At 55.4% G+C, this 26,839-nt stretch overlaps 2 protein-coding genes across 6 annotated transcripts in view; both read right to left on the bottom strand.

Moving 5' to 3' along the window:
* Nucleotides 1-53: 53 nt before the first annotated feature.
* CAPN11 (calpain 11) lies at nucleotides 54-12,029 on the bottom strand. 2 transcript variants are annotated; one of them, XM_051783250.1, is made up of 22 exons: nucleotides 11,890-12,029; nucleotides 9,692-9,974; nucleotides 9,031-9,100; nucleotides 7,573-7,691; nucleotides 7,298-7,431; nucleotides 6,961-7,129; nucleotides 6,473-6,556; nucleotides 6,301-6,386; nucleotides 6,018-6,092; nucleotides 5,445-5,605; nucleotides 5,196-5,365; nucleotides 4,979-4,990; nucleotides 4,503-4,714; nucleotides 4,344-4,383; nucleotides 4,009-4,074; nucleotides 3,602-3,659; nucleotides 3,439-3,503; nucleotides 2,504-2,572; nucleotides 2,295-2,373; nucleotides 1,724-1,840; nucleotides 1,590-1,648; nucleotides 54-1,338 (listed from the first exon to the last, which is right to left on the bottom strand). In XM_051783250.1, exons 2-22 carry the CDS (start codon nucleotides 9,935-9,937, stop codon nucleotides 1,312-1,314), a joined length of 2,118 nt encoding a protein of 705 aa, XP_051639210.1. In that variant the 5' UTR covers nucleotides 9,938-9,974; nucleotides 11,890-12,029; the 3' UTR covers nucleotides 54-1,311. The 2 variants fall into 2 exon arrangements, with proteins under 2 accessions (XP_051639210.1, XP_051639211.1); XM_051783251.1 differs by lacking the exon at nucleotides 11,890-12,029 and adding an exon at nucleotides 11,138-11,159.
* Nucleotides 12,030-15,759: 3,730 nt separating this feature from the next.
* TMEM63B (transmembrane protein 63B) overlaps nucleotides 15,760-26,839 on the bottom strand; it is a 48,041-nt gene continuing 36,961 nt past the window's right edge. For 3 of the 4 annotated variants that reach the window (XM_051783245.1, XM_051783247.1, XM_051783246.1), the window contains 18 exons: nucleotides 26,664-26,806; nucleotides 26,342-26,393; nucleotides 25,961-26,069; nucleotides 25,324-25,394; nucleotides 24,467-24,547; nucleotides 24,229-24,352; nucleotides 24,002-24,135; nucleotides 23,719-23,856; nucleotides 23,430-23,583; nucleotides 23,059-23,165; nucleotides 22,325-22,411; nucleotides 20,735-20,800; nucleotides 20,433-20,595; nucleotides 20,162-20,267; nucleotides 19,859-20,026; nucleotides 19,603-19,718; nucleotides 19,294-19,374; nucleotides 15,760-18,268 (listed from right to left, as the gene is read on the bottom strand). In XM_051783245.1, coding sequence (XP_051639205.1) covers nucleotides 18,092-18,268; nucleotides 19,294-19,374; nucleotides 19,603-19,718; nucleotides 19,859-20,026; nucleotides 20,162-20,267; nucleotides 20,433-20,595; nucleotides 20,735-20,800; nucleotides 22,325-22,411; nucleotides 23,059-23,165; nucleotides 23,430-23,583; nucleotides 23,719-23,856; nucleotides 24,002-24,135; nucleotides 24,229-24,352; nucleotides 24,467-24,547; nucleotides 25,324-25,394; nucleotides 25,961-26,069; nucleotides 26,342-26,393; nucleotides 26,664-26,806 — 2,077 coding nt within the window. In that variant the 3' untranslated portion in view covers nucleotides 15,760-18,091. Of the gene's footprint in view, nucleotides 18,269-19,009; nucleotides 19,065-19,293; nucleotides 19,375-19,602; nucleotides 19,719-19,858; nucleotides 20,027-20,161; nucleotides 20,268-20,432; nucleotides 20,596-20,734; nucleotides 20,801-22,324; nucleotides 22,412-23,058; nucleotides 23,166-23,429; nucleotides 23,584-23,718; nucleotides 23,857-24,001; nucleotides 24,136-24,228; nucleotides 24,353-24,466; nucleotides 24,548-25,323; nucleotides 25,395-25,960; nucleotides 26,070-26,341; nucleotides 26,394-26,663; nucleotides 26,807-26,839 lie in introns of all 4 variants that reach the window. The other variant, XM_051783248.1, reaches the window with a different exon arrangement.

The raw sequence follows: 26,839 nt of genomic DNA, 5'->3' as shown, positions 1-26,839 counted from the left end.
CCATGGTGAGCAAAGGGAGGATGTGATCCCCAAGTCACTGCCTGGACCACACATCTAACAGATCTGTTTATTTCTGGAGTACACAGTGAGCAGGGTGAGGAAGCAGAGCTGCCGGGCAGGCAGCAGTGGTTATTGCTGCAGGCGCATCCTCCAGTGACAACAGGGGTCTGGGGAAGCTATAACTGCCTGCCTGCCTCTACAGGGCAAAGGATGGGCCCTCGCCCACCGCCAAGCTGGAGCCACCCCATTGCCCCAGAAGGTGAGGGGAGTGAGGAGCACAGAGAAGTGCAAATATGTTGGCACTGGAGTCCACCTACACTGGGCAAAGGAGCGCAAGGGAAGAGGAGAGTGTAACAATGTGGGAGGATGATGGATTGGGAGAAAAAACCCAACTGTGTGCAGAAGAAGATTCCCCCCCCCCCCCCGCAAACCACCATCCCTCCTCTCTGGAGGAAGGCATTTCTTCTTGGGTGCTGTGCCCCCCAGCCCTGCTGTGGGCCATGACCAAGGGCAGCAGATGTCCCAGGAGCTCTCAGGGATGGGAGGGGAGGCCAGGCTGCTGTAACCATGTAGAAAAGAGGAGCTTCTGCTGCGGCACTACAAGGTGGTATGTGTTCATATGGTGGGGGAGCCCCAAAACATTCAGTGCTTGAGTTGTAGGATTTGATCCAATGGTGGGCATGGGCAGGGGCATGGAGATGGGAGGGATGTGTTGAAGGCCACGCAGAAAGAGCCTGTGGGCTCCACGCTTTGGTCGCGCTTAGTGGTGATAAGTACAGTGCAAGGGCTTCAAGAAATAGAGCATGGCCACTCCTCCTACCAGAAGGCCATGACAGCTCCCCCAGGAACCTGCTGCCTGAGCAAGGCAGTATCTGCTGATGCTCCCAGGTGTGGGTGCAGGGATAGACAAGAGAGGATGGGACAGCACTAGAGCAAGCAATATGAGTGTCCTCCCCCTCATCTTCGTGCAATTCCTGCCTCTCCCTGCTCCGCAGCTGGCCCCCAGCCTGCTACTGTGCAAGGATTCACAGGTACCACATGATGCTTGCACTCCTCCTGTTCTGGGGTGGGAGAGAGGAGGGGGGAGTGGAAAGAAACCCAGCCCAGAAGAGGAGAAGGGAATCCTCTGCCTGCCTTGACCCCTGGTCCACTGGAGAAGGTGGAGTGAGGCTTCCTGGGAGGCAGGGCTGGTGGCTCAGCATGGAATGGAGCAAAGGGAAGAGTATCCTGTGTCCACGGATCCAAGGGGAGGCACTTGGAGGGGGCCTGGCCCGTTGGGGTGTCCCAGCTGCAGCAGGTCTGTCATGGCTCCTAGCCACACATTGTCAGCAGCAGCCACTGTGAAGGAGAGGGAGAAGGGATAAGCAGGGGCTGGTGCATTTTTGGCATGCCCTCAAGTGCCAGCTTTAAAAGCTCTCCAAGAAACATAGGGCCTGCAGCAATCCCCTTTTCTTATCTTGATCTTTTATGGGTTCTTGCCCTACCCAGGGGGCTGGAGGGTTTTCTACCACCCACCCCAGGTGCCCCATTCACCCTAATGCCTTGTCCCCTTGTTTCCCACCCCACCTTCCACTGGGCTGAGCTCTCACCTCAGCGAGGTTCATGACAGCGGTCCCAGTGCCGTCAGGGTCCATACTGCGGAAGAACCCTGCAGGGACACAAGAGCAAGGTGAGCAACACATCCCTCTGTTCCTGCCCTCCCTGCCCCAGGGCCATCACTCACTGAACATGGCCTCCAGCTTCACAAGGCAGCAGACAAAGTTGTCAAAGTCCACACCCATGTTGTCATCTGCATAGCGGGCCACCACCACCTGATGCAGCTTGTTGTTCAGTTTAAAACCTGCAAGGCAGAGAGAAATCAGGACCCCCACAGGAGAGGAGGGTGTAATTGTTAAAGTCCACGCACCCACACAAAGGGTCTACCAACCCACCCAAGGAAAGGCACCGTGTACAGCCTCAACAGGAAGAGGGGATGCTCCCCCTGCAGCCATATGACTGGTTAGCTCACTGATCCACCCCAGGCCTCTTCTTCACCAGGATGGGATTCTGCAGGTCAGAGGAGGACAGAGGCTGGGACCACCTTGCATGCGTCCCTAACTCTGAGTCTCCAGCACTTGGCACAACTGGGATGGAGAGAGCCTGGTGTATACATGGGCCGCATCTCACTACAGCAGGTTGGTTCCAAGCATGCAGTATAGGCTGGTTACACTCTTCTCCAGTTACTTAGGACAGGACTCTGACAGCAGGAGCCCCTTACCCAGCCCTCATCCCAGCCCATCCGTCCCCAGACCTACCCGCAGACTCCAGAGCCATGCGCATCTCATAGGAGCTCATGGTGCCAGACTTATCCAGGTCGTGCTGGCGGAAGATTGTCTGCAAAAGCATCACAGAGGACATGAAGGACAGGCTCTCCTGTGGCCTCCAGCCTGGCTGTCCCCTCACCCTGCTACCCCAGGAGGGGAGCTACCCCTGTGCAGTGCACCATGCCCCCTCTCCTTCTCACCAGCCAGCTCCGGATCTTGTTCCACAGGATCTGGAATTCCACCAGCCCGAGGCGGGCACTGCCATCTTTCTGGGGAGCAGAGGGTCAAGGAGAAAGCAGCCAGCAAAGGGAGCGGTGCAAAGACAAAGCCATCAGATTCCAGCCACTTGAGGCAAGAAAAGCCTGGCCACACTTGGCCTGCCCAATTTTCCCTCCAGCTTCCCCTCTCTGTCCTGCAGCACTGGCACAATCAGAGCCTGCAACCCAACAGGGAAAGGGCAGTGCTTGCACTACCTGTCATACCACTCCCTGGGAGCAACTGTGCTGCTGCTATAGGAAGCAAATCACTATGCTGTCCTAGAAGCAAAACTGGGTTGGCCTGCAGCAAAAAGGGCTGTTGTAGGGCCAGGCGGGAGAAGGGCTTGGAGGTGCTCCTCTGTCCTTGCCTGACCCCTCAGCTGCATGTCCTTGTGCAAGCACGACACAGGCCATGGCTCCTGTCACTTTACATCTCTCATCTTCAACAGCTGGACAGGATGGTTTAGGGGAAAGAAGCCCAAGAGTCCTCATTCCCTTCCAGGAGTGCCTCAAAGGCTGGGTGGTATGGTAACATGTCAGGCGGGGGAGCCCGTGTGAAGGGAAGCACAGGGAGCTTCCTCCTAGCAGGGAAAGTAGAAGGCATGAGTGGGACTGGGCTGGGCTTCTGGTGGTGGCAGAGCCAGGACCCAAGCAAACAGGGGCACTCATGGCCCTTTTTTTTTTCCAAAAAAACCTGCTGCTAAAGCCAAGGGGTGGGGTGGTGGCCCTGAAGGACCCTTTCCTGTCTTCCCCCCGTTGAACAGCCTCAGCATGGCTGGAGAGCCAAGCCTCAGCTCCCACAGAGAAGACTTGCTGCTGGCAAGCAGCAGGCTGAGCACCAGAGAAGTTGGCCCCTGCCCACAGCACCAAGAGAATACATCCATCAGGTTGACCATGTTGCGGCAGGAGTCCACACTAAACCCATCTGTCTTCAGATCTTTGTCTGAGGAGGAAGGAGGAGGTTGAGCACATGAACCAAAACCCCACCTGCTGAGCAGGCCCGGGGCACAGGGAGCAGGGGGTGGGAAGGGCAATGCTTACGTCTAGCAATGACTCTGTTCAGAATAGTCCGGAGCTCAAAGACGCTGATTTCCATGTCCTGTAACAGGAGCAGAATTAGCATCACCCCTTGCTTGCTCTCCACCCCACTTGTGGCCATTCCCCCCCTCCTGTCTAAACATCTCTGCCTTAATCACAAAACGTCAAGGTGCAATTACATTTCTTGAGTGCCTAGAAGAGTTTGGGTCACAGCTGGATGCCTCTTCCCCAAATCTGCCCCTGTCACACCACCCCTGAGGGCAGCTGGGCTGAGCTGTGGCAGAAATGGACCTGTCTGCAGGATGGGACTGAGTGACCGTGGACTGGGCTGGAACTCCCATGGCTAGGGAATCCCATCTCATCCCCTCCCCAGGCCAGGGCCTCCAAGAGCTTCGCACAGCCATACCCACCTCCCCTGCCAGCTGCTGGAACATGTTCTTGAAGCCATCTTCTATGTCATCCTCAGTTATTTCCTCCTGGGGTGACACAGGCCAGAAGGAAGAGGTTAGTGGTCAAACCCAGGCTCTGCCCTGCCTCCCAAGCTCAGTAAACCTCAACTGGAAAAAGGAAACTCTTCCTTGTTCTTCTCATCTTTGTTAATCCTCACATCCCTGTTGTCCTGACCCTGCCAGCCCCTCTCTAGTCACAATGATATCCCAAACTCAGACAGCCACCTCCTGCCTGCAGCTCCCCCTCCCAAGCCCCAGAGCCTCAGCACCAGCTGAACCAAAGTGGCAGCTCCTACCTCATCTGCCAGGTCTGCTGAGATCTCCTCATCCAGCTCCCTGGGGCAGAAAGGAGAAAAACAAAGCAATGAGCAGGGTCCCCAGGCAGCAGGCTGCCTGCAGTGGGGAAACACCCCCCCCCCCAGACACAGGGTGTCCCCTCCCAGGCAGGGACTCACTCTGTGTCAGACTGCTTCTCGGTGAAGACCCGCAGGACGAAGTCGGCCTCCTTGTGTGGCTCGAAGGTGGAGGGCACGATGATGTACTCGCCGGGGGGCAGACGGATCTGGTTGCTCACCTCCCGCAGGTTGATGAAGGTCTCAGAGCGTGCCCGTGACTGGTTTCGCAGGAAGAAGTCCTTCTTCAAGTGCACGTTCTGAGTGCCCTGGGCCTGGGGGAAGGAATGCGCTTGTGGATCACAGCCCCACAATGGGGAGCACCCATGGGGAGTGGTGGGACCAATGCCAGCCCCCATCAGGCAGGACATCTCTGTCCTGCCCATCCCAGTAGGAGCCATTCCTCCCTCCCACATGGAGGTGCCCAGCACCCACTAGCACCCTAGCCACTGCCCATGACAGTGGGTGCATCCACCCATTCTTGTCCACTCTTGGGGTCCCCTCCAAGAGGGGGTAGGCTCCAGCAGCTCAGGACATACCTCCTCAGGAACCTGCAGAGGAGAGAAAAGGAGGAAAAAATCAGAGTCCCAGTATCTGCCCCATCCCTTACAGCTGCAGGGAGCACAGGATAGGGAATATTAACTGATAGACTGGTCAAGGCAGGTGGAAAAGGTTTCCTGGAGGACTGGGGTTGAGGCAGGACTGGCAGGCCTGAGCCTGTCCCAGGGAAGTGGCATCAGGACTGGCAGGGGTTACCTCATAGACAGCAAAGCCGATGGTGTGCATGTCGCCTCCCACCCGCCGCTCCCGCCGCCGGTGCTTCTGCATCAGAGCCACCAGGAAGCTGCAGGCCACCTCATCATCCCCAGGGTCGTCATCTTCTTCCAGCAACTTGATCTTGAACTGGGGGTTGATCCAGAATGTGGCTGACAGGAAGAGGATGTGTGGATGAGACACTTGGCTTCATCACACTGCCAAGAGCAGAGACGTGGAGGCCAGAGGTACCTGGGTGATTCCTGCAGCCCCCAGCAGTGCTTCCCCGGCGCCACGTGCCCTCGAACACCTGTGTGTGCCATCTGCTGAGCTCGTCCTTGGTGAGGGCATCGGGGGTCAGGTTGCAGATCTCCAGCCTGGAGAACTCCCTCATGAAGTCCCGGAAAGACATCCTGCAGGAGGTGGGTAGGGGATGAGGCCAGGGCACTGCTGTGGGGAGGGAGGACAGCACAAGCAGCCCTGGGCCCAGCCAAGATTTTGGGAGAATTAAGTGACAGTAAGATCTTTTACCCTAAACAGTGATAGCTTATTTAAAGCCTTCTGCTGGGTTTGGGAAAGAAGGGATGTTTACCCTTCCTAGGTGTTTATTTTGCATTTAGTTGGGCTGAATTTCCTTGAAAGGAGGAAAATTATTAACTAGATCAGATGAGAAAACACTGGCAAGCTCTCCAGTGCTGGAAAGCCAGCTCATAAAGGCAGGTCATGCGCTTCAGGTGAAGCATGACTGCAGGATCTCTCCCCAGCTCCTCTGCTCCTTCCCAGGCTGGCTGCTGAAATAGAGAAGCACTTTGCCCTGGCACTCACCAGAACTCTCCATCCTCCATCTTCAGCTGCAGCTCTTCCCTTTCATCAGGGTCAATGTTGTTCCATTCAGAGGAGCTGGAATAGCAGGAGAGAGACAATTAGATGAGGACTCCTCAAGGTGAATTGAGCACTTTGGAGCTGACCCTTAACTTCTCCCCTTTCCAATATGAAGGGTACTGCACACTGCCAGCTTCCCCTCAGCAGTGCCACGCGCTCAATTGCTCTGTGCACAGGGCTTGCTGGCCTGCCAATGGAAGATTGGCACCCCTTCTGTCCTGCTTACCCATCACTCCAGGCTCCAGTCCACTCCACCTGACCCCAGGGATTCCTGATGCGGATGAGTTGTTCCTGCTGACCTCGGTAGTTCACCTGCCAGACACCAGACACAGGAGGTTGAGCCCATTCCACTGTCCAGGCTATGTTATCACTATTAAAGTCTAATCTAGCTAACTCACGTCTCTGAAGGCTGTGACAGAATAGGCATGGCCCTTCACCAGCTTCTTGAAGGTCACTGCTTCCATATCAAAGGCACTTGTGATCTGAGGAGAATGTGCAAGCTCAAGTCAACACGATTAAATAATGTAGTCCTATCCCTACCCCTTCCCTCCACTGTGTGGAGAATTCCCCTTGCAAAGAGAAGTAGCAGGTAGCAGCTCCCTGTACTCAAGGACTTCTGGCTGAGGACAATTTAAAGAAGTTTCCCTGCCAGAGGATCCTGAAGATCCATCAGGGAACCACCCAAGGAGCCTGTTCACAGCAACCAGGCTGTGGCACCACATGCTGTGCCCCAGGGCTGCCACACTGGCTCTGGAAAGGGTGCTCTGCTAAGATGGGGAAGAAGTAACCTCCCAGCGAGGGGACTGCTGATACAACCTTGGGCTGTGAGGCCTCACTTTGGCCACTGCAGTGGCAGAACCCCAGCTCATCCCAGCGCACCACTTACGTCGATGGAGCAGCCCAGCAGGGACCCCCTCTCCAGCGCCTTGCGGATGATGTGGCCCATGTTGCGCGGCGGTCGCTTCAGGTCGTACATCTCTGCCACGCCGCCCGTGAAGTCCTCAAAGCCTTCGGTGGTGCTGCCCCCCGAGAGTGACTCGTAGCAGCCGTTCAGCCTGAGCGGTGACAGGGGCACGTGAGGAGACAAGGAGGTAGCACACTGCTGCTCCCCAGGCACCCAGCACAAGAAGGGCCAGCAACAGAAGAGACTCCCTTCCCTCTGCCCCGCACAGTGAGGTGCCCTGTCCCCCACCTGCCCACGTGCCCACCACAGGGGTACCCACTTGGCATAGGCCTTCTCCAGCAGAGCACTCCAGAACTCGGTGCACTCCGCTGAGTGGACAAACAGGAGCTCCCCATCCTTGGTGGGCAGCTGGTCATCCACCACCACATCCACCCACTCACCAAATTGCCAGATCTGGAGGATGAGGAGAGAGTGGGGTGAGCTCAGAGCATCACATGGTTTGCTCATCCCTATCCCAGAGGGATGCCCTCAACCCACCACCCTCTCTTCCACCCCAGCCCACCAGCTGTGGAGGGCCAGGAGCCCCCAGCCCACCTGGAAGTGGAAGATGCCAGCATAGTCCTCCTGGAAGCTCTGTCCATGGGGCACCACGCGGTGCAGAAGCTCCTCATTGAGCGTGAGGGAGCCAATGGCAGCCAGCAGCCAGCAGTCACCTGGGGAAGGAGAGGAAGCCAGTGTGAGCACCCATCACCTCTCTATCTGGGAGAGTAGGCAATGGATGTTTAGGAGCCCACGTTGTGCTCTCCTTGCAAATGTTTGGAGTTCCCCAGATCAAAAAGTACATGGGAAAACCAGAGAGGGTCCAGCAAACAGAGCACAGAGAGGCACGCTTGCTCATCCTGCCCTCAGAGAGTACTAGCTCAAGGCAACATGGAACAATCTTCCCTGACCTGTAGCCTGTGTCCAGAACACCACATAGTCAGCCCCAACAGCCCCTTCCTGCGGCCATATATCTAGACCCTCCTGAAACTCATTCATATGACTGTCCTCCATATCTCAGACAGCAAATTCTGCAGTGGAATTACACTTTGCATTTAAAAAGCCATTTTATCAAGCAAGAGGGTTAATGCTGCTGTCTCAGCTTCTCAATTGCAAGCAACGCCACCGCCCTTTTCCTTCCAAGTGCTCTTAACCACAAGTGCTGCTCCAGGCCAGCACTACGCTTTAAATTCTTTCCCTTGATTCCTATTTCTCTTTTGCCTTTGAAGCCTTTCACACCTTAGCCTTGAGCCTGGATAACCTGTAACTGGGCTGTGGTTTGACAAAATGGAGTTTCAGATTTTTTAATGACCAGTTGAACACTACCACAGTGCTCTGGGCTGTTATGTGCTCCAGTTACCACCTCAAATTTGTCCTAATTACTGTATACATTAAAAGGTCAGCCCTGAAACCAGCATGCTATGTGTGCTTAGGTATATGATACTGCCAATCAAGTGATCCCAATCAGGACAACACTCTTGGTGGTACCAAGATCTGTTTCCAATGACCACTCTGCCAGCCTACACAGCCCATTAACATTTCTCTCCTTGTCTCAGTGCCTTTGCCTTGAGAGACACCCCTGGAGTCCACCCCCGGAGTGTGGACAAATCATCACTTGTACTCAATGGCTCTCAATTCCCTTCTGCCAGACTGCATTGCTTTGCAACCATTTTGTCACAACCAGCACATCCTCACCTCAATTTGTTACTGCCATCCAGCTGCCATCCCTCATCATTTACCAAAGCAGGGAGCTCTTTGGAGCAGCTCCTGGCATTGTTGTCAGCACGTGTCAGGCATGGATCCACCCATCATCTTGCCTGACCTCAGCATGGTCAAGCTGTGCAGACATCAACCCATTTTCATGGAGCCTTAACCTGGAGCCACCAGGAGACACAGGATGTCCCACACCTTCCATTTTCCAGTGCACTAAATGGAAAGTTGGGCCAGCCATTCAACCCTCCCCAGTCACTACTCTCCTAGACCAAGGTCCAGGGACAGAGCTCAAACACTCACCCAGAGCCCCCTGGCAGATGTCCGTCCGCGTTGCACCACCAACGATGAACTGAGGGTCATCCACTAATTCCTGCAGAAGAACAGGATCAGATGCTGGTGCTGGAGTTTGGCAGGGTCTGGGCTTCAGCAGGGCTGGCACCCACTGCAGCTCTGACTCAGGAGAAATGGTATATGGTCCCTGCCATATACCATGGCACCCCATATGCCCTCTACTAGGGCAGGTTGCTTGACTGTAATTCCAAGGCCATCATGGTAAGGCAAGGCAAGATCTGCTGTAGCCATGGGAAGACAAGGCTGGATAAACAAATGACGTTCCCCTTGCACTCGTGGCACCAGGGGATATATGCTCTCAAAAGCCCCAGTCACTGAGGGTGACACATCCATGCCATGACACCTAGAAGCAACAACAGAGCCCACCTATTTTGGAGCCCACAGTCTGCTGTCCAGAGGAAGCTGGGCCTGCTAGGCACAATGCTTTTCTGAGCAGACACCCACAGGGCATTGCTCCGGGAGCTTGGGAAGGGTAGCTATGCAGCACTCCAGGCACTTTGAGCACTAAGGGGAGCCAGCCAGGGCCAGGCTGCAGATCAGCACACCCTGTCAGTGCAGACATGCAGGGCAGAGATGCCAGCCCAGCCTGAGAAGCAAGCCCAGAACTTACCGATGGACGCTTCCACTCCACCCCCCGTGTCTTGCTGGAATGAGGCCCCAGCTCCTTGAATCCAAGGGCAGTGGGGCCAGCTGGGAACTGGGGATCCCTGAAGAGGGTGCCACTCTCAATGCATTGCTGCTTGAGGGCCTCATAGTCCTGGTTGAGGTACTTGATGGCGTTGTTGTGCTGGCCAAGGCCCTCGGCTCTCAGGCGGTCTCTCTGTAGACGGGCAGCCATCCCTCCAAAGGGCATCATGGCCAGGCACCAGCAGCGCTGCCTTCAGCTCCACTCCCTGCAACAGAACAGGCATGGCCAGGCTGAGGCAGAGCCCGGTACCTTGCACTCCCCTGGGGACATCAGCCATCTCACAGAGCCAGGCTTGTGGGGATCCCCAGTTCCCCACCAGCCTCACAGCAGGGACCTTCTCCATCACCAGTGCCCTGGGTCAGTGAGCCCAGCGGCACACAGAGCACCCCAGGGTGGGCACACGCACCAGGGAAACCTCCCCCGACCCCATTCCCTAAAGCAGCCCTGTTTTGAGCCCTGTCCTCCAGCCCGGCCATCACAGTCCTGCTGTCTTTAGGGGACGCCAAGGAAGCAGAGCGGTGTTGAGGGCTGGCTAGGAGGAAGTAGCCCACCAGCAGCTAGGTCACGGATCTCCCGTCCTGTCCCGTGCCTGCTGCTGAGCCCAGAAAGCTGAGCCCGGAGGAATTTCAGGCTCTTCCCGCCCCCGTCAGCCTCTCCTCCCGGCGCAGCTTTCCGGGTCCTTCTCTAGTCCCGGCTCCTCCTCACCCGGGAGGGCGTAAGCAGCCGCCCGCAGCTTCTCCCAGCCCCGGGCGCCTCTCCCTCTCCTTCGAAACCCGCCCCAGCTGCCTGAGCACTGAGTCAATAGGGACGGCTAGGGAGGAGCCCAGCGGGGCGCAGATAGCTCTATCTATGGGGCCGGAGGAGAACAGGGAAGGAAGAGGCGGGACGACCCTTCCCGGCACACACACACGCAGGCAGGATGATTCAAGGCTCGTCGAGGGCCAGTGGAGCAGCCTGCTGGGAGACACTGGGAAGGGATGTGGGATGCAGCGGGGCACCCCGGCAGCAGGAGACTGGGGCAGGGCATACACCGCAGACCCTCCCCACCGCACCGGTCCCTGCCCTGGCCTTCCTCCCTGGAGGTTCAACCAGTAGCTCACGGCCAGGCGCTTCAAAACAGCAATGACACAGCTGCCAGGCATGTCTGGCCCTGCAGCCCTGCCCCACCGCTGTGGCGGCAAGTCCCAACTCCCCTCCCAGCGCCCAGCTGCCATCAGCCCGTCCAGGCACCATGACAGCAGCCGGCGTTCCACCCACTGCACCGCCCAGGCTGGAAGGGGCCTCCAGGGGCCGTCTGGTCCAAGCCCCCATGCAAGCAGTGTCACCTGCAGCAGGGCCATGGGGAAGGTGCCACCACCATCAGCCCACCTGTATCTGCAGCTCAATATGCCACACTCCCCAGCCATCTCAGCTCCTGCTTGGCAGGGCTGGTGCCGAATACTTCAGAGGTTTCTCCCTGTGAGGGAGTGGAACAGTCCTTGGGTAAATAACCCACTCAGAGCAGCCAGCTCAGATGCCAGCACTGGCCAGCAGCCTCCCTAGCACCCAGTCCCAGGGGAGTGGGGCACAGCCTTGCTCTGAAGAGGTGGTTTTCCTCGTCCTGAAGTGCTATGATAGCTAAGGGAAGGCAGGGAACAGTGAAAAGCTCTTGGCACATGCACAGGGCATAAATCTGGCTGCAAACTCATGGGGCTGCCCTAGCCAGAAGCTTTTCAGAAGAAAAAACTAGTCTTCCCCATCATTCCGCCTGCCCTGGGATGCTCTAAACCCACTATCCTTCTCCAAGGCAGCGCCAGCCCTTCTCTCCTCTACAGTGGCCCCAAATCAATGGAGCTCCTCCCTCCAGCTCCTGCTCCGCAGCCAAACACCCTGGCAGTCTCTCCAGCAGCAAGGCACTCATTGCCTGCAGAGCTGGTGGAATAGCTTCTCCAGTCCTGGGTGCTGCCCAAAGCCCAGGGATGGCTGCAGGAGGAGGAAACCCAAGTGCAGGCACCCGCACTGCCTCCAGTTCCCACCTCGCCACCTCCCCAGCACTCACAACACAGCCTGCTGAGGGCCAGGGAACTTCCCCTGCCCGCAGCCCCTGACAGACTCCCTGCACCCTCTCCCACCCTACCTACCAGGACGGGCCATGGCTGCGGACATAGGGAGCTGTGTGCTGACACGGGTGCTGTACGAGTTATTCTTAGATCTGTGGCTCAAAATACTCGGAAGGCTGTGCTCAGCGGCAGACGGAGGTCACGCAAGCGCAGAGCAAGGAAAAGCATTTCAGAACCCAGAATGGGAGAGGAACCACATGGGTCCTCAAACGACAGGACTGGCTGCTGACACCTCCCCAGGATGATGCTGATGGACAATGCAGGGTCCTCCATGGAGGAGGAAGGGGTGTGATGAGACAAGCCAAGCCCCCAGGGCAGTTTTCCACAGCAGGTGACATCCAACTACAATAGGATGCTTTCCTATTGGAGGTACTTCTGATCCCTCCCAGCTGGGAGCAGAAAGATACGCTGGTACCTGCAGGGTCTCAATACCTCATGCACCTTAGCGCATAATGCAAAACCCCTGCGCAAAACCACTGCTGAAGTCCAGCCAAAAATCTCTGCAGATCTCTATTTTGTCAGCTGCTCTTGCAGATCAAAGAAAGCAGGAAGTTCCCTTCCTCGAAGCCAGCCCTGACACACAGTATCCTGCCGCATACTCAGCTCGGGGCAAGAAGCCACTGCGGCCCATAGGGTCCCACACGGCTCAAGCAGCTCTCAGGCCCTTGCCAGCCCTCCGGAAGACAAAGATCCTAATTTCCCACAAGCTTCCCTTTATGTTCCTGCACCCCTTCAAAGAGATGCGGCGTTGGCTTTGGGGTCGGCAGCACATCCTGGGTGGCCGCGGTACCCAGTTTACTCGCCGCCCTGACTGGGAAGCCACTGGGTCTCTGCGGATGCGTCATCTAATGTAAAAATCCCCACGGACAGAAAGGGGATGGGATAGGCAAGCCTGGAGAAGCTTAGAGAACAGAGGAAGCAGCCGGGGGAGGGGGGAGAGGCCAGTCGTCGGGCGGGCAGAGTTCCACCGCCGCAGGGGCGTTCGGAGGAGCCCCACCAGCCCGGCCGTGGGGAGGGCCCCGGGTACTTAACCCCGGGCCGGGGTCGGATAAGGGTGAGGATGGGGGGGATGGACTTACGGAAGCTGCTGCCGCCGCCACCGCCCTGCCCGCTTCGGCCCGGCCCGGCCCAGCCCAGCCCAGCCCAGCCCAGCCTGGCTCGGTACGGCCCCGCAGAAGGTGGAGTTTCGGTGGGCAGGATGTGCGAGCAAAGCCGGGAGGGCGGTGGGAGGGGGAATTAAAGGAGCAGTGACAGCTCACAGACACTAGAAGGGGATTTATCGGGGCCGCTGGTGCGGTTCTGTCTGTTGTCACCCTCTCCCAGCTCCCGGGGATGGAAGGGTACCGCCGGGATGGGCCCGCTTCTTCCACCATTCAAAGTGTTCGGTGCACACGGAAACCGCGCCTGGAAGGAGAATAGGAAGCAACTTTCCCGTAGGAATGGGTTTGGGGGTGACTGCCCCACACTGCTGGCAACTCAGCTTAGTTGGGTGAGCTCTGTACTGCACCTTGTCCCAGGGCTTATTGACCTTCTGGTGCCATGGCTGACTATGGTGGTCCCAATGGGTTTCACACACTGTGGGGTCCCTTCTTCTTCCCTTATGTCTGGGAAGGCTGTGCCTGCACCACCTCACTCTTACAAGCCCAGGGACTCATGGCTGGCAACCCTGACACCAGCTGCCCTGGCTTCCCCACCAGCCATGGTAGTCATGGCTGGTACCCATCCCACCAGCTGCTCTCTGTTGCCGGGTGCCAGCAGGGAGGTCCCCCTGCCCTGTGGCTTCCCGCAGAGGGGTTGCCCCTGCGTGCCCTCTGTGACTCATGGTGCAGCAATGCTGGGTGGTGCTGTTACCAGTGGGCATGGCCACAGCAGGGCTTGGCACAGCACTTTGCAGCCCTGTGTGGTGCAACATGGCTTTCTCTGGCATGGCATGGCACAGCTCGGCCTGGTGTGGCTCAGCACAGCATGTCTAGCATGGCCTGGCCTGGCATGACTAGCTCAGCTCAGCCTCGTTCCAAGGAAAGAAGCTCTGCACTGCCATCCTTCTGCTGCCAGGGCTGGACAGGATGATCCCAGCAACCATGGGACTCCTTCTCTTCCCTTGGTGCCTGCTTGCAGCTGGGGAGGCTGTGCCCGTACAGCCTCACTGCAGCAGCTGGCATTGAGCCTGTGGGAGCCCAGGCTTCACACAGCACCTGCTTCCTAACTCACTGTACCTTGCTCCGGGGATAAATCCTTGCTAAGCAGGGAGCAGGTTGCATATGGGTATAGGAGCTGTGTCCCTTGCCTGTGGGAAAGGCAACCAGGACATATAAAACTGGCTGTAGCGTGGTCCTGCTGCCACATCCAAAAGGGACCACTGCGGCCCTGGCCAGCACCCACCAGAGCTGCCCTGTCCCATCCCTACCTAAGGGGAGCCTGTCACAGGCAGGTTATTCTGCCCACCCTGGTGTAAAGGAGGCTCTGGGGTGCCCTGCTCTGGGTTGTTGCAGGGGCTGCTCCCTCTCCTCCTCAGCCAAAGGCAGCTGTGTCAGTGCCTGCAGGCTGGAGACATAGGGGGTTCCCTGCTGGGGTCACCCTCCAGCTCTGCATGGAGCTGCAGGCAGCACCGTGCTTTCAGACAAGGAGCAAGAGGCTGGAGCAGGAACAAGCACATTGCCTGTGCTTGTTCCTCCTTTGGACTTGTGCCCAAACAGTTCTTCCAGCTTTTTCTCTGGCCTGGACCACCACTGACCGCTGAGCCTGCTCAGCTCCACCCAGGACAGTGCCCCTCCTTGTTGTGACTGTTCTCCTGTTTATCTCCTGCCCTTATTACCCCTCAGTGGCCTCCAAAGCTGCTTTCACAGCTGATTCCTGGAGCAGGAGACAGCTCCTACATAATCCTGCCACAAAGGCTGTCCTGCATCCTGCCCTCTGTGCTTGGGAGCAGTTTCCGTAAAACACCTGCACAAATACCTGTTCAATTTCATTGTTTCCTTCCCTCAAACTTCCCTTTGCAGCAATGGCTGCAGGGACTTGGCAGCAGGCACAGTCTGTCTTTCAGTCTTCAGTTCTCTTTGTTCTTAGGCATTGCCTCTTCCCTATCCTTTGGCTGTGGGCTGCCAGGAGGAGAGTCTTTTGTCCCCTGCTGATGCTGCGCCACTGGCACACGAAGCTACAGGGCTTGAACACAGCAAGGTGAGAACAGAGCTGGGGTCACTTGTCCATCTCTCAGCAGCCCGCCCCAGGCCTCGCCTCTCCATTGTGCTGTCCTCCGAGCAACGGCCACTGTACACAATGTAATGAGCATGCAGCAGTTGCCCGGGAAGCATGCTGGATCCAGCCTGCACAGAGAGCAGCAGGGAGCATTCTGGGGGCTGGCCCAGCACTTGGGATGGCTGACCTACAAGCAGCATCACATGTCAGGAAAGTGCTCCCAGCCAAGCTGTGCTGCAGAGGTCTAGCACCCCTCATCTTTTCCCAAAGGCCTTAGCTGTCCACCCAAACCAGGCGTCTAAGTTTCTGAACGGATATGGCAGGAGTGGACACGGAACTTGCCACTGGGACTGTAGAGGTGGGCTGACATTTGCTATTGAGGCTACCAGCAAAACTCCCCTACCACACCATTCCCAAATCATCTTCCCCCATCCCAGCCTCAGTGCATGCAGCTCCCCATCTACCTGCTTTTCGCAGTGGCGCCTCTGCAAGCCAGAGGAAAAGCTCACTTGTGCCAGGAGTGCCTGTGATCCAGGGCTGGATTCTTGGCAGCAGGGCAGCGCTTGTGCTCACACATGATCCCCCACTCCTTTTGCACCACACATGCTCCTGCAGCCCTGCTGCAGCTGGGGTCCTCTCCTCCCAGGTCCCAGCCCCCAACCCGTTCCACAAAGAAAAGACTTCAAGAACAATAGCTCCTTTTTTTCCTTTTTTCTTTTGTACACAAATATATACAGGGTATTATACACATCTCTACACAGACAGTGCCACTCAGAACACACAGCTCTGCACGGGCAGAGCCCCGACAGGTGCAGAGGCAGCCCCGGGCCATAGCCGTACCTACAGAGACCAGAGCATCCCAGCCCACCTGCTGGAGACAAGGGCAGTAGGTAGGTGCAAGAAAGGGAAGCAGGATCAACATCCCCCCTGCCCCAGCCTGAGAGTGGACCGCGAGTAATCAGCTCACATGCTCATTTCATTCCTAGCCAATAGCTGGAGGGGATGGGCGACTCTCACCATGCTCCTTCGCACCCACGTCTGCTCCAGCCCCAGCTGAGCCCTGGGAGCTGGGGTGGCCTGCCCTCCCCATGCACTGAAGACCCACATCTCCTCCCCTCCATCCCCTTTCCTCTGGGCCTGGGATTCTTATAGAGGAGGCATACAGGAAAGTCAGCTACATCGTCCTTGTAACAGCCCCCACATGCTCTCTGTGTCTCTGGCTCCCTTCCTCCAGTGGGGAGCAAGGAGGGAAAAAAGCCATGGGATGTGACCACCCTTCCCGGCAGCTGAGGTGGGCAGGGCTGACATTTCACTTGTTCAGGCCTATTAAAGTGCTTGGAGCTCCAGGGCCAGCATGGGTGATAGAAAAAGTATGACTGTCCACTTTCACTCAGCCCCATGAAGCCCTGGAGGGCACTGCCCCAGTGAGCTGGTGCAGCACCCACAGATGACAGGCAAAGGGAGGGTGATAGTGTCTGCAATGAGCACCAAACAGGATGGTGGCAGGGTTGAGGGAAATAAATATAGCTAAATAGCAGGGGGATTTATTATTTTCCTTTACATTTTACACAAGGGGAAGGGGGAAGCAATTGAGGGCAACTGATCCTGACCACAAAAGACCTCACGAAGAGCCTTTAAACAGGGTCAGTCCTCCCTGCAGGTGCCAGGGGCTCCAGTCCACCTCTCCCATCCATCCTGTTCTTTGCCTGCCTCTGGGACAAAGCTATCAACAGGGAGGGGGCAAGGGCAGAGGTAGGAGAAGAACAGCCCCCCTCTCTGGCTGGGCGATGGCAGGGGAGCCTACACCAGTCAGGGCAGGTGAAGAAAGTCAGCACAGCCCAATGAGGCTTTTGTGCTCCTGAAGATGGTGGTCTTGGTTGGAGAGGGCTCCCAAGGGCTGCTTTCCCAGGGCTCCCTCCCTCTTGGACCACCTCAGCTGGGGGAAGACCCTGCAGCAGCTCAGGGAAGGCAGCCTATGGGGCCCTATGACAACCAGGCAGTGCTGACCTCACAGCGTGTTGAGGGTCTGCAGTCTGAGACCCTTTCTCCCCTCTCCCTAGCACCCAGGAGACCCCCATTACAGCCCCTCCACCCCAAGCCTGACCCTGCTGTGCAGACACAGGGCAGCAAAGGGAGGCTGCAGTACCACATGGGGGTCAGGTTGATTTCTTTGAAAGAGGAGTAAAATGTGCAAAGAAAAATGCCATTTAACATGATGCTGCAATCCCCTGTCTCTGCACCTGGGGGAGGAGGAGACAGGACCTGGGGAAGAGGCTGCCTGCGCCTCCTGCTGCCCATAAGAAATGCCCTCAGCACCCCTCATCCTGTGGGGCGATGCCTAACTCATGCCAACCCTGCATCCCTTACCTGGGATGATGTCACCCTTGACCATGAAGCCAGGCTTTACCGTCCCTGTGGTGAGGGAGAAGTCTGTAACAACCCCATGCCTGGACCAGCTCCTGGCATGCCCCACCAAGTGGATACTGCAAGGGGTTGAGAAAGGGCACACGCAAGCACAGGGAGAAGGTGCAACAAAAGCCACCCCCTTCCCTAGGTGGGGTTTCCAATACACTGATTAAAGTTTTTTGTTTATCACTTTCCTGCAAATCTAATACATTATTAGTGTTTCTCACCAGGATGACAGGCGACAAAGTGGCCTGCTAAGAAGACCCCAAATGTTCCCCTTATGCCCCTTCCCACAAAGCACCCAGCCTTCCAGGTCCAGGGCAGCACTGTAGGGGTCTCATTCCCCTTCCTCTCAAGCCCCTAGGATTCTGGGGTCCAGGGACATGTTGAAGAAGGTAGCTAGTAAAGAGCATGCCTGCTGAGCAGCCGGGCTGGCACAGGGGTGGAGGGGTAGGGAGATGGAGAGCTCGCAGCAGGGCCCCTGCCCTCACTGAAGGCAGCGTCCCTGGGGGGCGGGCGGGCAAGGGCAGCGGCCAGCACCCTCGGGTGCCTCTCCCCAAGTCTCCATGTGCACAGCCTGCCCTGCTCCTGGGCCTCCTTCCCCTCCCACCCTTTGAGGTCCCTACTGGTGGATCTCATTCTCTATCAGGCTGTCCTCACACGACTGGAAATCTGTGTCGTTCATGCCATCGGCATTGATGAGCTCCTCATCCTGCGATCCCTGCTCTGATCCCTGCTCCTCCGACTCTGTTGCTTCACCTTCTGGCGAGGAGTCCTGCAGCACTTGGGCGATGTACTTCTGTCAGGGTCCGGCATGGAGCAGGAGAAGGGTGGGGAGAGAGCAGAAACACAGGTCAGTCTGGGGAGCTCCTCCTGGCAGCAGAGCACAACACACAAAGCACCATGCACGAGGCTGAGCTTGGTGATACGCTGGGGGAGTGAGGAAGGGTCCAGACTCCATGGGATGTACCAGGAGAGGGGGTAAGAATGGGGCTGGCTTGGCTCTGCAACACTGGATGTGCCAAACCCCAGCATTCTGGGACAGGGAACCTGGGCTGGGCTCTTTGGAGCCCACATGGAAAACTGTACTGCCTTTTCTGCCGGTAGATATGTTCTTCTGAGGCTCTGCCTCAGAATCCCTCCTATAGGGATTCTCCTTTTGGTGATATGTTGCTGCCCTTAGGTATATGGAGATTAGGAAGAAGCCTGGATTACGTGTGCACACCCTAGCCCTGCTCTCCCGAGGAAGCAGGAGGGTCTGCTTTACCCCATCTCTGCAGCTCTGTATAGACCCCAACCGCAAAAACCTCGTGGAAGGAAGCAGTTGGAATGAGCCAGTGAGCCAAGGAGAAGTTCAGAAAACTCCTCTGGGATCTTGGAGAGTTGGGCAGGGGAGAGGAGAGTCCCCAAAGCACTTCCACGGCCTTCAAGGCAATGCCCATGGAGACGCCTTTGCGTTGGCACTAGGACCAGCCTGGTGGGTGACGGCCGGTGCTGGCGAGCAAGCGTGCAAAGATGCAGAATGAGAAGGGAGACTGACCCAGCTGGATTCACTGTCACAGCCGAGAGAGAGGCAGAAAGTAAACGCACAGCATCTGAGGAGCAGTGGGAAAGGGGTGTGTGTGTGGGGTTACACTTCATCACCCAGAGTAGGTGAGGGGCACAATGCCCAACACTTGCCTCCCACCCTCACTGGGAGGATCCAAGTGCTGATTCAGAAAAATGAGAAGTGAGGAGTGAGGTACCTGGACAGGGAGTTACCTCCCCCTTTCCAAACCCAGGTAAGGAATATGCCAGGGCATGGAGATGGGGACAGTGACTCACAGCTGACTTAGGAGCTGGCAGATTGGTAGCAGGTCTCCCGTTCTGCCTGTTGTCCATGGCATCCACCTCTGTGTGGTCAATCTGGAGAGGAAAGAAGAAACTGAGAGACTGCCAGGGCAACACGCTTGCTGTCCCACCTCAGGAGCAGCACACAGGCAGCAGGGACAGCCTTGTGACTGTGTCCTCTGTGATGCCAGGGTTGAAAGGCTCTGCTGAAGGGTAGGCTGGGACACCCTCAGAGCCCCTGCTGTTTTAAGGCTGAGCTGCCCTCTCAAGAAGGAGAGTCCCATGCCCAGCATTCTGCCTCACCTTGTAGTTGTGAGCGCTGAGGTATTTGAAGTGCCCAAAGCAGACGTGACACAGACAGATCACAATGGTGATCACGAGGACCACAAAGGTGAACATGGAAGTGGGGGCCAGGAACCCTGGGACAAAGGAAAACCGAAGTGGTGGTGTCAGAGGGATTGTGACTGTGCTCCGTGGCTGGGGGCTGCCAGGACCAGAGCCTGGCCAGGGAAGTGGCTCTTTAGGAGGCCAAGGGCTGGCATCCCAGCCCAGTGCTCACCTATGCGCACGGTGGAGAAGAAAAGAAGCCAGAAGAGGCAGAGGATGGGGGCTGCCACTACCTGATTCACAGCCCCTGAATGGATCTTCTTGTCTAGCTTGGCAGGCAGGTAAGCATAGTACAGGTTGTATCGGTCCACCAGGTGCTTAAGCAGCATGTACATGAGCCCTAGGAGAAAGGGAAGGATGCCAGCAGAGTGGGGAATCAGCTTCTTTCCTAGACTGAGAGAGACTATCTCCCCCACATCAGCCTTCCTGCCTCCTCTCTGTCTCTGACACAGGGAGGCAGAGTGGTATCATTTACCAAAAGGGACGATAATGGGGCAGGTGATGCTGTATGTCATGACCACAGTGAAGACGCACATCATCCAGGCGTAAGCAGCTCCAAACTGGAACTCATAGGCTTGGTGCTGCAAGAGGGAACGGAGACCCATCAGCAGGACCCTGGGAGCTGAGTGGGTATGTGTAATATGCCCAGTTCTACACACACCACTGGGCAAGCCCCATCAGGGTCCACTGCAGCAGTCCCATCCCTGGGTGCAGGCCACACCCCATCCCCTCATCCCCGTACATACTCGTTTGACGTTCCTCCGCTCGGCCGCCGAGCGGGCCAGGCAGAGGCGTATCATGTACATGAGCAAACCAGGGATGCGCAGCAGATCCATGGCATTCCCGATGAAGGCAGAGGCGATGACATAGTTGACAAAGAAAGCCCCATTGTCCGGCAGGAACACACACCTGGGGAGGTGCAGCAAGAGCAGGCTACAAGAGGAGCTCCCTCCTTGCAGGGTAGCAGCTGGGAGCCCCCAGTACCTTCGGGTGCCAACAAGAACCATTCCCCACTGTAAAGAAAGTCTTTCTGCTCAACTCCACTTACTCAAATCGCACGGCGGCTTCAGCGAGGAACTTTTTGTCAAACAACCAGCGGAAAAACACATCCAAGCTGTGGGATAGGAGGGCAAAAAGAAAAGAGGGACCATCAGAAGCAGCAATGGACAGACACGTACATGGCAAACATGTGGAAGCTGCTCTAGAAGGATCGAAAGCTCTGACCATAAACTATTTTGTTCCCTCTTGGGACGTGTCACCAGCAATTATGTAAATCAGACACTGGAAAACAAAACAAAGCAAAACAGTGTAGCACTCAAAAAGGGATGTAAAGCTTCCCGCTTGCGTGTTCTTATCCCTTTGCCCTGATCCTATCAGTATTTTCCTCTCTCCTCTGTTTGGGCACAACATCCATGCAAGGAACAGGTGACTGACTCTACAGAAGAATGTGATTAGGTACAAAATACCCTCCAATAAGAGATTAAAGAAATCCCTTAGGAGAAACAAATCCCATTTTCCTAAATTCTGATTTTTCGATATAAAACCATCCCATCCTCTGGCACTGGTGGAATATAGAGTTCCAGAGGCAACAGCAGGGGGATTGACTCCTCAGAAGGGTGGACAGTCTCTTTAATGGTCAAAATGCAAATCTTCCAAGAGCATTTACCTGCCTAAGTTAGAAGGTTACATGCAACTTGAAACTGGTGGGTTATATTTTACTTAAGTTGTGGTTGTAGTGTGCTGGGTGCTTGAGTGAAATTCTTCTCCTTGGTTGTATGCTACTCCTGTAAACCTTTTGCCAAAATGCCTATTTTCTCACTAAATTAAAAGAAGTCTCTCAGGAAATGCATGTAGTGTATTCTCTTTATGTGAATTCAAGGTGTTAAAGAACTAAAGGCTCTGCAAGAGTTCTGTTGAGTGTAATCTCCTGGAATCTAAATGTAAGTAAGTCACCTGGGAAGAGTGTGGCTTGACCTGGGGCTTTACACCCACAGTGTGTAAGGAACAAACTATCACAGTGAGAGTTTCCTGTCCCGCATCCACTCCCCAGTTTTTTCTTCCTCGTGCTGTTCCCCTACTTGGCCCCTGTTCAGTGCTCCAAGCCCACACCAATGGCTGGCAGGTGATGCAATTTCCCACACGGCAATTCTATAAACTGTGCAGGAGATTTGGGGCCCACATCCAAACAGATGAGCAGTGCTGCACACCCACTATCCCACCCAGCCAAGCAGTGCAACCTACTCAAGTTCTGGCTCAAATAGAGAAATCACTAGCTTTGTGCAAAATTCAGAGTGCACACTGAGCACAGAAGTGGGGAGCGCCTCCTTCACCAGCAGACCCTGATTGACTTTTCATATGCATCCACCAGCCACGCCAACTTTTGCTGTATTATTTGTAACACCATGGCACACGTCACTGCATCTGCAGATTGAGTCAGTAAGGTCCTGGAGACCCAGACATGTATGGTCTGGCCTGTGCCCCCCAGCCAGAACTAAACACATTTTCCCAAGGGGATGGTGGCCAGGGCACCAGTGCAGTGAGGAAGGAATGTAATGCATATAACAGGAAAACAAGCAAGGGTGCATCTCAATCCTCCCCATGCTCCAGGTCTCTGCACTTGCCTTCCCAGCACCCCTACCTGCTCAGGCCCAGCGATGGCAACAGCAAGACCATGAAGATGAGGAAGGTGTAACACTTGTGCATGGTTGTCCTATTCTCTCCAGACCTGAGGGTAGAGAGAAAGCCATTAGCCTTTCACTGTCACCCCACCAGCCCCATGAGCTGTGCTCCTATGGGATTTTCATCAGTACTTCCCAATCTCTAATCTGATTCCCATCCTGTCCACTATTGGTACATGAGTATGTCCCTTTTCCCTACAGTATGTTTGCAACAGAGGTCAGAAAACAAAGCTTACATTGCATGTCCTGTGGGGAATATGCTTCACAAGCAGCTCATTTCTAAGTGATCTGCACTTTGAATACCTTCCCTGTAGCCAGAAGCTGGAGCAGTTGAAACAATTTTTCCTTGGAAAAGCTATGACTTACACATGAGTACAGGCACGCCACCCCTGCCTGCTCACTTGAGCCAAGACTTCCTTCTCTACTAGCATTTCTCACAGTGACCAGCCCCAACTCTTCCCAGCTTTTTCTTCTTGTACACCTATGTAAAGCTCTGCTCAGACAACCATGCTGCACAACAGCAGCTAAAGACTGGCAGAATAGCTGTCCACAGCAGTCCCCAGGTGTGGAAGACAGAATCACAGAAGAGAGGTTCAAGCAGAAGGATGCACCAAGGAGCTTTACATCAGTGAGAAGTGTCTAGCAGCCAGGTAGCTTGCTGGTATGACTAAAAACAGGTGCTGGCTGTCCTTACCTGGTCCAGTGTGCTTCAAAGAAGGCAGAGTAGTATACAATGGTGGGCAGAAGAGCAGAGAAACACCACAGCAGCAGGGTGGGGAAGAACTGGGTGATGATTGGATTCTGCAACAAGGCAGAGAAGAAATCAGTGTTACATGGTGCTGCAGCTCTTGTGCCAGCCACAGGTACACCTGCCTTTGCTGATGTCAAGTCCCCAGCACTGCGGCTGCCACTGCACCCTGGGCAGGCTCAGCACCTCCCTCATGGTCAGGCCAACAGAATATGGGGAATGCTGACAATCTCTCTGCCTATCAGCGCTGCAGGGGATGTTGTGCCTTGAGGTGGTTCCTATGCTACCCATCCTGTACACATTTCCAAAGTCCTTACATTGAGGTACTCCACGGGCTTGGTGACATTGAATTTGTCCATAGTGGTGATGATGATAGCAGGGGTGGTGAGGAAGAAGAGTAGGATGAAGAGGATCACATTAATCACAAAGCAGCGGATCCACCATACGAAGCCCTGGACGGAGAGGTGTTCCCTGGGAAGGAGAAGGAGGGCATCAGGATGGCTGCACAGGGTAGAATACCATGCCACAGCCCAGCCTGTATGAACAGCACTTGGGGTGCCAGCCCAAGGCTTTCCCCCTCCCAGTCAGACCTACAGAGTTGCTCACCAGTAGATGTTCTGTGGGTCAGGGGCATAGCTGACAGTCCAGTTGGAGACATGGAGGGACTCACTGCAGGAGGAGGCCCTGGGCTCCCCACGGCACGCACACCCCTGGCACTTACAAGCATTGAAATCTTTGAGGATTCTGAAGAAGAGAAAGAAGGACATGCTGATGCAAATGGCTGGCAGGCACAGGCTGAGGGGGTGCCTTAGTGCTGGCATTCTTCTGATTTAAGGCAATGGCTGGGAAAGGTCACCTTCTTGGCGAGGGCAGCACCCTTTGCACTCACATGGCTGTGATAGTCTCATTGTGGAAGGTGACAAAGGCCATCCCCAGAGGTTTTTCATTCACTTTCTCCTTCTCCCGCTTGTAATCGTCTTTGAGCTTCTCCTCCAGTTTGGTATAGTACTCGATGGCCTCCACCTGAGCAGGAGGACAGAGGTCAGAGGGGAGATGATCCGGGCAACAAAAGCCACCATGTGCTCCACCTGCTCAATACCTCCAGCTTTCCCCTACCTCCTCGCAGCCCCTAATGACACAGCAGCACAGGTGGCCGCAGGGTTTGGGGTTGATCATGCTTGTGTGGCTGGTCTTGCTCTTCAGATTGGTGAAGTAGATTCGCCCACGCTCAGCTTTCTTCCTGAAACAGGAGAGCGGAAGGGAGGGAAGGTCCAGAAAAGCTCTGTGGCACCAGACTTGTGAGTGAGCCAGCAACATTAGCCCACTCTGCCTTCTTTCACAAACTAGGAGTTACCTCTCTGCGTCCAGGAACATCAGCCGGGCCACATCGTAGCAGGGACGGGCCTCCAGGACAGTGCAGTTGGCATAGGCCTCCCTGTGGATGAGAAGCACCAGTTCATCACACCTGGCTCCAAAGGCCGTACTCTCAAGCAAATCCAGGACTTCTCTCCTGCCCCAAGAAGAGTGTCCTGGGCTGAGTGTCATGACACATATCAAGAGTTTGCAGGAGAGCCTGCAGGCTCTCTGCCCTTATAGCAGAAGCAACACATGGGGTAAACGCTATATCCTCTGGCCTTTGGCACAAGGAGCCTCTCTGGACTTCTGCTCTGTAGCAGCACGGAGCCTCTCTGATTCTACACTCCCTCTCTGCTTTCACAGGCTTGGGGTCAGAAAAAGGCAGAATGGTTCACAAAGGTTAAAGGCATTTCTACCCATGGTGCTTCTAAACACGGCCTCGAGAGTTCATTGAGATTCTGACAGAAGAGGAACTTAATTTTTTTGTTAAAATTATATACCTTCTACAGGGACTGTGATCATGGCAGCAGCACAACATCCCATAGGAACTGCTTGAGCGCCTCCTGCCTGTATCTCATCTCTGAACTTGGCCACACCTCAGGACATGCCCTGTCCACTGCTTACTACACTGACCCCCTATGGCTCCGCAAGAGATAGCTGGGCATATCCCAAGGCACAAAACCAAGGATACTGCACATTCAGGTAAAAATTTAGCACAAAAATAACAGCAAGAGGCCCAAAATAAAGGCATTTGCCAATTTTGCCTAGCGTTCTCTATTACTGCTATTCCAGGTAAAACTAGCACTACCCTACTCCCTGTTATGGAGCAGTCTTTGGGGACACAGTGAAACTCACTCAAAATGCTTCTTGATCTTCTCTGGCTCAGCATATTTTGAGATCCCATTGATGAAGAGAGTTCGCTTAACCTGGAAGTAAGAAAAGAAAGGAAGGAAAGAAAAGAAAAAAAGAAAGAAAAAAAGGAGGCAGGTAGGTGTGGCTGGTGTAAAAGACCAGACTGCAGCAAACCCCCTCCCAAGACCTGAGTGAGTGATGAAAAAGGGCAGCCTCATCACTTCTGGCAACCAGGACTCCCCCTCTTCTATGCTTCCCTTAGCTGTAGTCATCCTCTATCCTGGTGCAGTGCAGATTGAGAGGCTAGGGACTTACACTGCAGCTGCCTGAACAGAAACAGGGCTACCCTTAAGAAATGAAGAAGGCAAAAGCCACTGCAGCACTCTTGAGGAAGACTGGGGTCCTTCCATATATTTACCCAGAGCAGGCCTCTCCTGTTTCCCCACAGGCAGTCAGAGCTGCTTCTCTGGAGGCAGAGCTGCTTCTCTGCCTTTGGCCCGGCAGAATAAAAGAACAGCCAAAACATGACAGTCCCAAATTACTGTGGGAAGTGAGGTGCTCAGCACTCTCTCCAAGGCTACCTGACTTGACCAGAGGGCATAGGAAAATGTGCCTGAGAGAGTGGCCAGGTCCTGCTCACCAAGTCATCCTCTTTGTAGCGCATCTTGGAGGTGTGCCGGCGCATGCTGATCACTGTCAGCAGCAGGTACAGGAAGGCAAAGATGGTGTGCAACCACAGCAGGTGATTCCTGTTACAAGGGAGACCACAAAGGTAAATGTAGGGTTGCCACTACAAGTCTGTGTGTGGCTGGTCAGGCCCTGAAGGCACTGGAGCCACGAGCACACACATGCCTTACAACCATATTCCAGGAGCTCAGCTTAGAAAGTGGAGCAGGGATAGTAGCCTCACGGCAAGGGCAGAAATGCAGCCTTCAAGGAGGTGAGGCTCTGCAGCACATGAACCTTTACAAAACACCCCTTGACAACCTCAGTTATCCATCCTACCCCTGCCTATACATACCTAGAATTCAGGTTAGCAATTGTTGTCCTCCCAAAGCTGTAGGCGTTGTTTTCTAGGGAAAAAGAGCCAGACACAAGCACGTTCAGTTATACGGAATGGCACAGAACACCCCTGGGGTGAGCTATGGCAGGAATCTCACCTGCAGAACACTTCAAAACCAAAGCTGCCTGGGATGACCCTGTGGCTGCTCTACACTCAAAGTGAGGCAGCAGTCACGGTTTGTCTGTGTTAGTCCTATCCTGCCCTCCACTGCTACTCAGCAGTCTGGAACGTGGTGTTGAAAGCAGCTCCCCCAGCCAAGCCAAAGGCTCTTTGCTCTCACCTAGCAGGTCCCCTGAGAAGTTGACAGGTAACACGATGCCCACAGAGAGCACACCCACGACCACCAGCAGCCCGATGATGTGCCTCTGGAAGGACAGGTAGTGCACTGCATCAACCCCGCATTTGTCCCGGATCTCATCATCCCTGCCAGGGAGAGAAAGGCTGTCAAGCAATTTT

The sequence above is a fragment of the Manacus candei genome, unplaced genomic scaffold, assembly GCF_025592945.1.
Source record: "Manacus candei isolate 608988 ecotype Guabito, Panama unplaced genomic scaffold, ASM2559294v1 h1tg000017l, whole genome shotgun sequence".
NCBI classification, from domain to species: Eukaryota; Metazoa; Chordata; class Aves; order Passeriformes; family Pipridae; genus Manacus; species Manacus candei.
This window is presented reverse-complemented; position numbering and strand designations above follow the sequence as displayed.

Excerpts from the sequence above, each read along its gene's own strand:
- CAPN11 (XM_051783250.1), bottom strand. The coding sequence starts at position 9,937 with ATGATGCCCTTTGGAGGGATGGCTGCCCGTCTACAGAGAGACCGCCTG. Across the intron at positions 9,101-9,691 it reads TGGAGTGGAAGCGTCCATCG|GAATTAGTGGATGACCCTCA; the intron begins GTAAGTTCTGGG and ends GTTCTTCTGCAG. Across the intron at positions 4,075-4,343 it reads CAGCAGACCTGGCAGATGAG|GAGGAAATAACTGAGGATGA; the intron begins GTAGGAGCTGCC and ends GTGTCACCCCAG.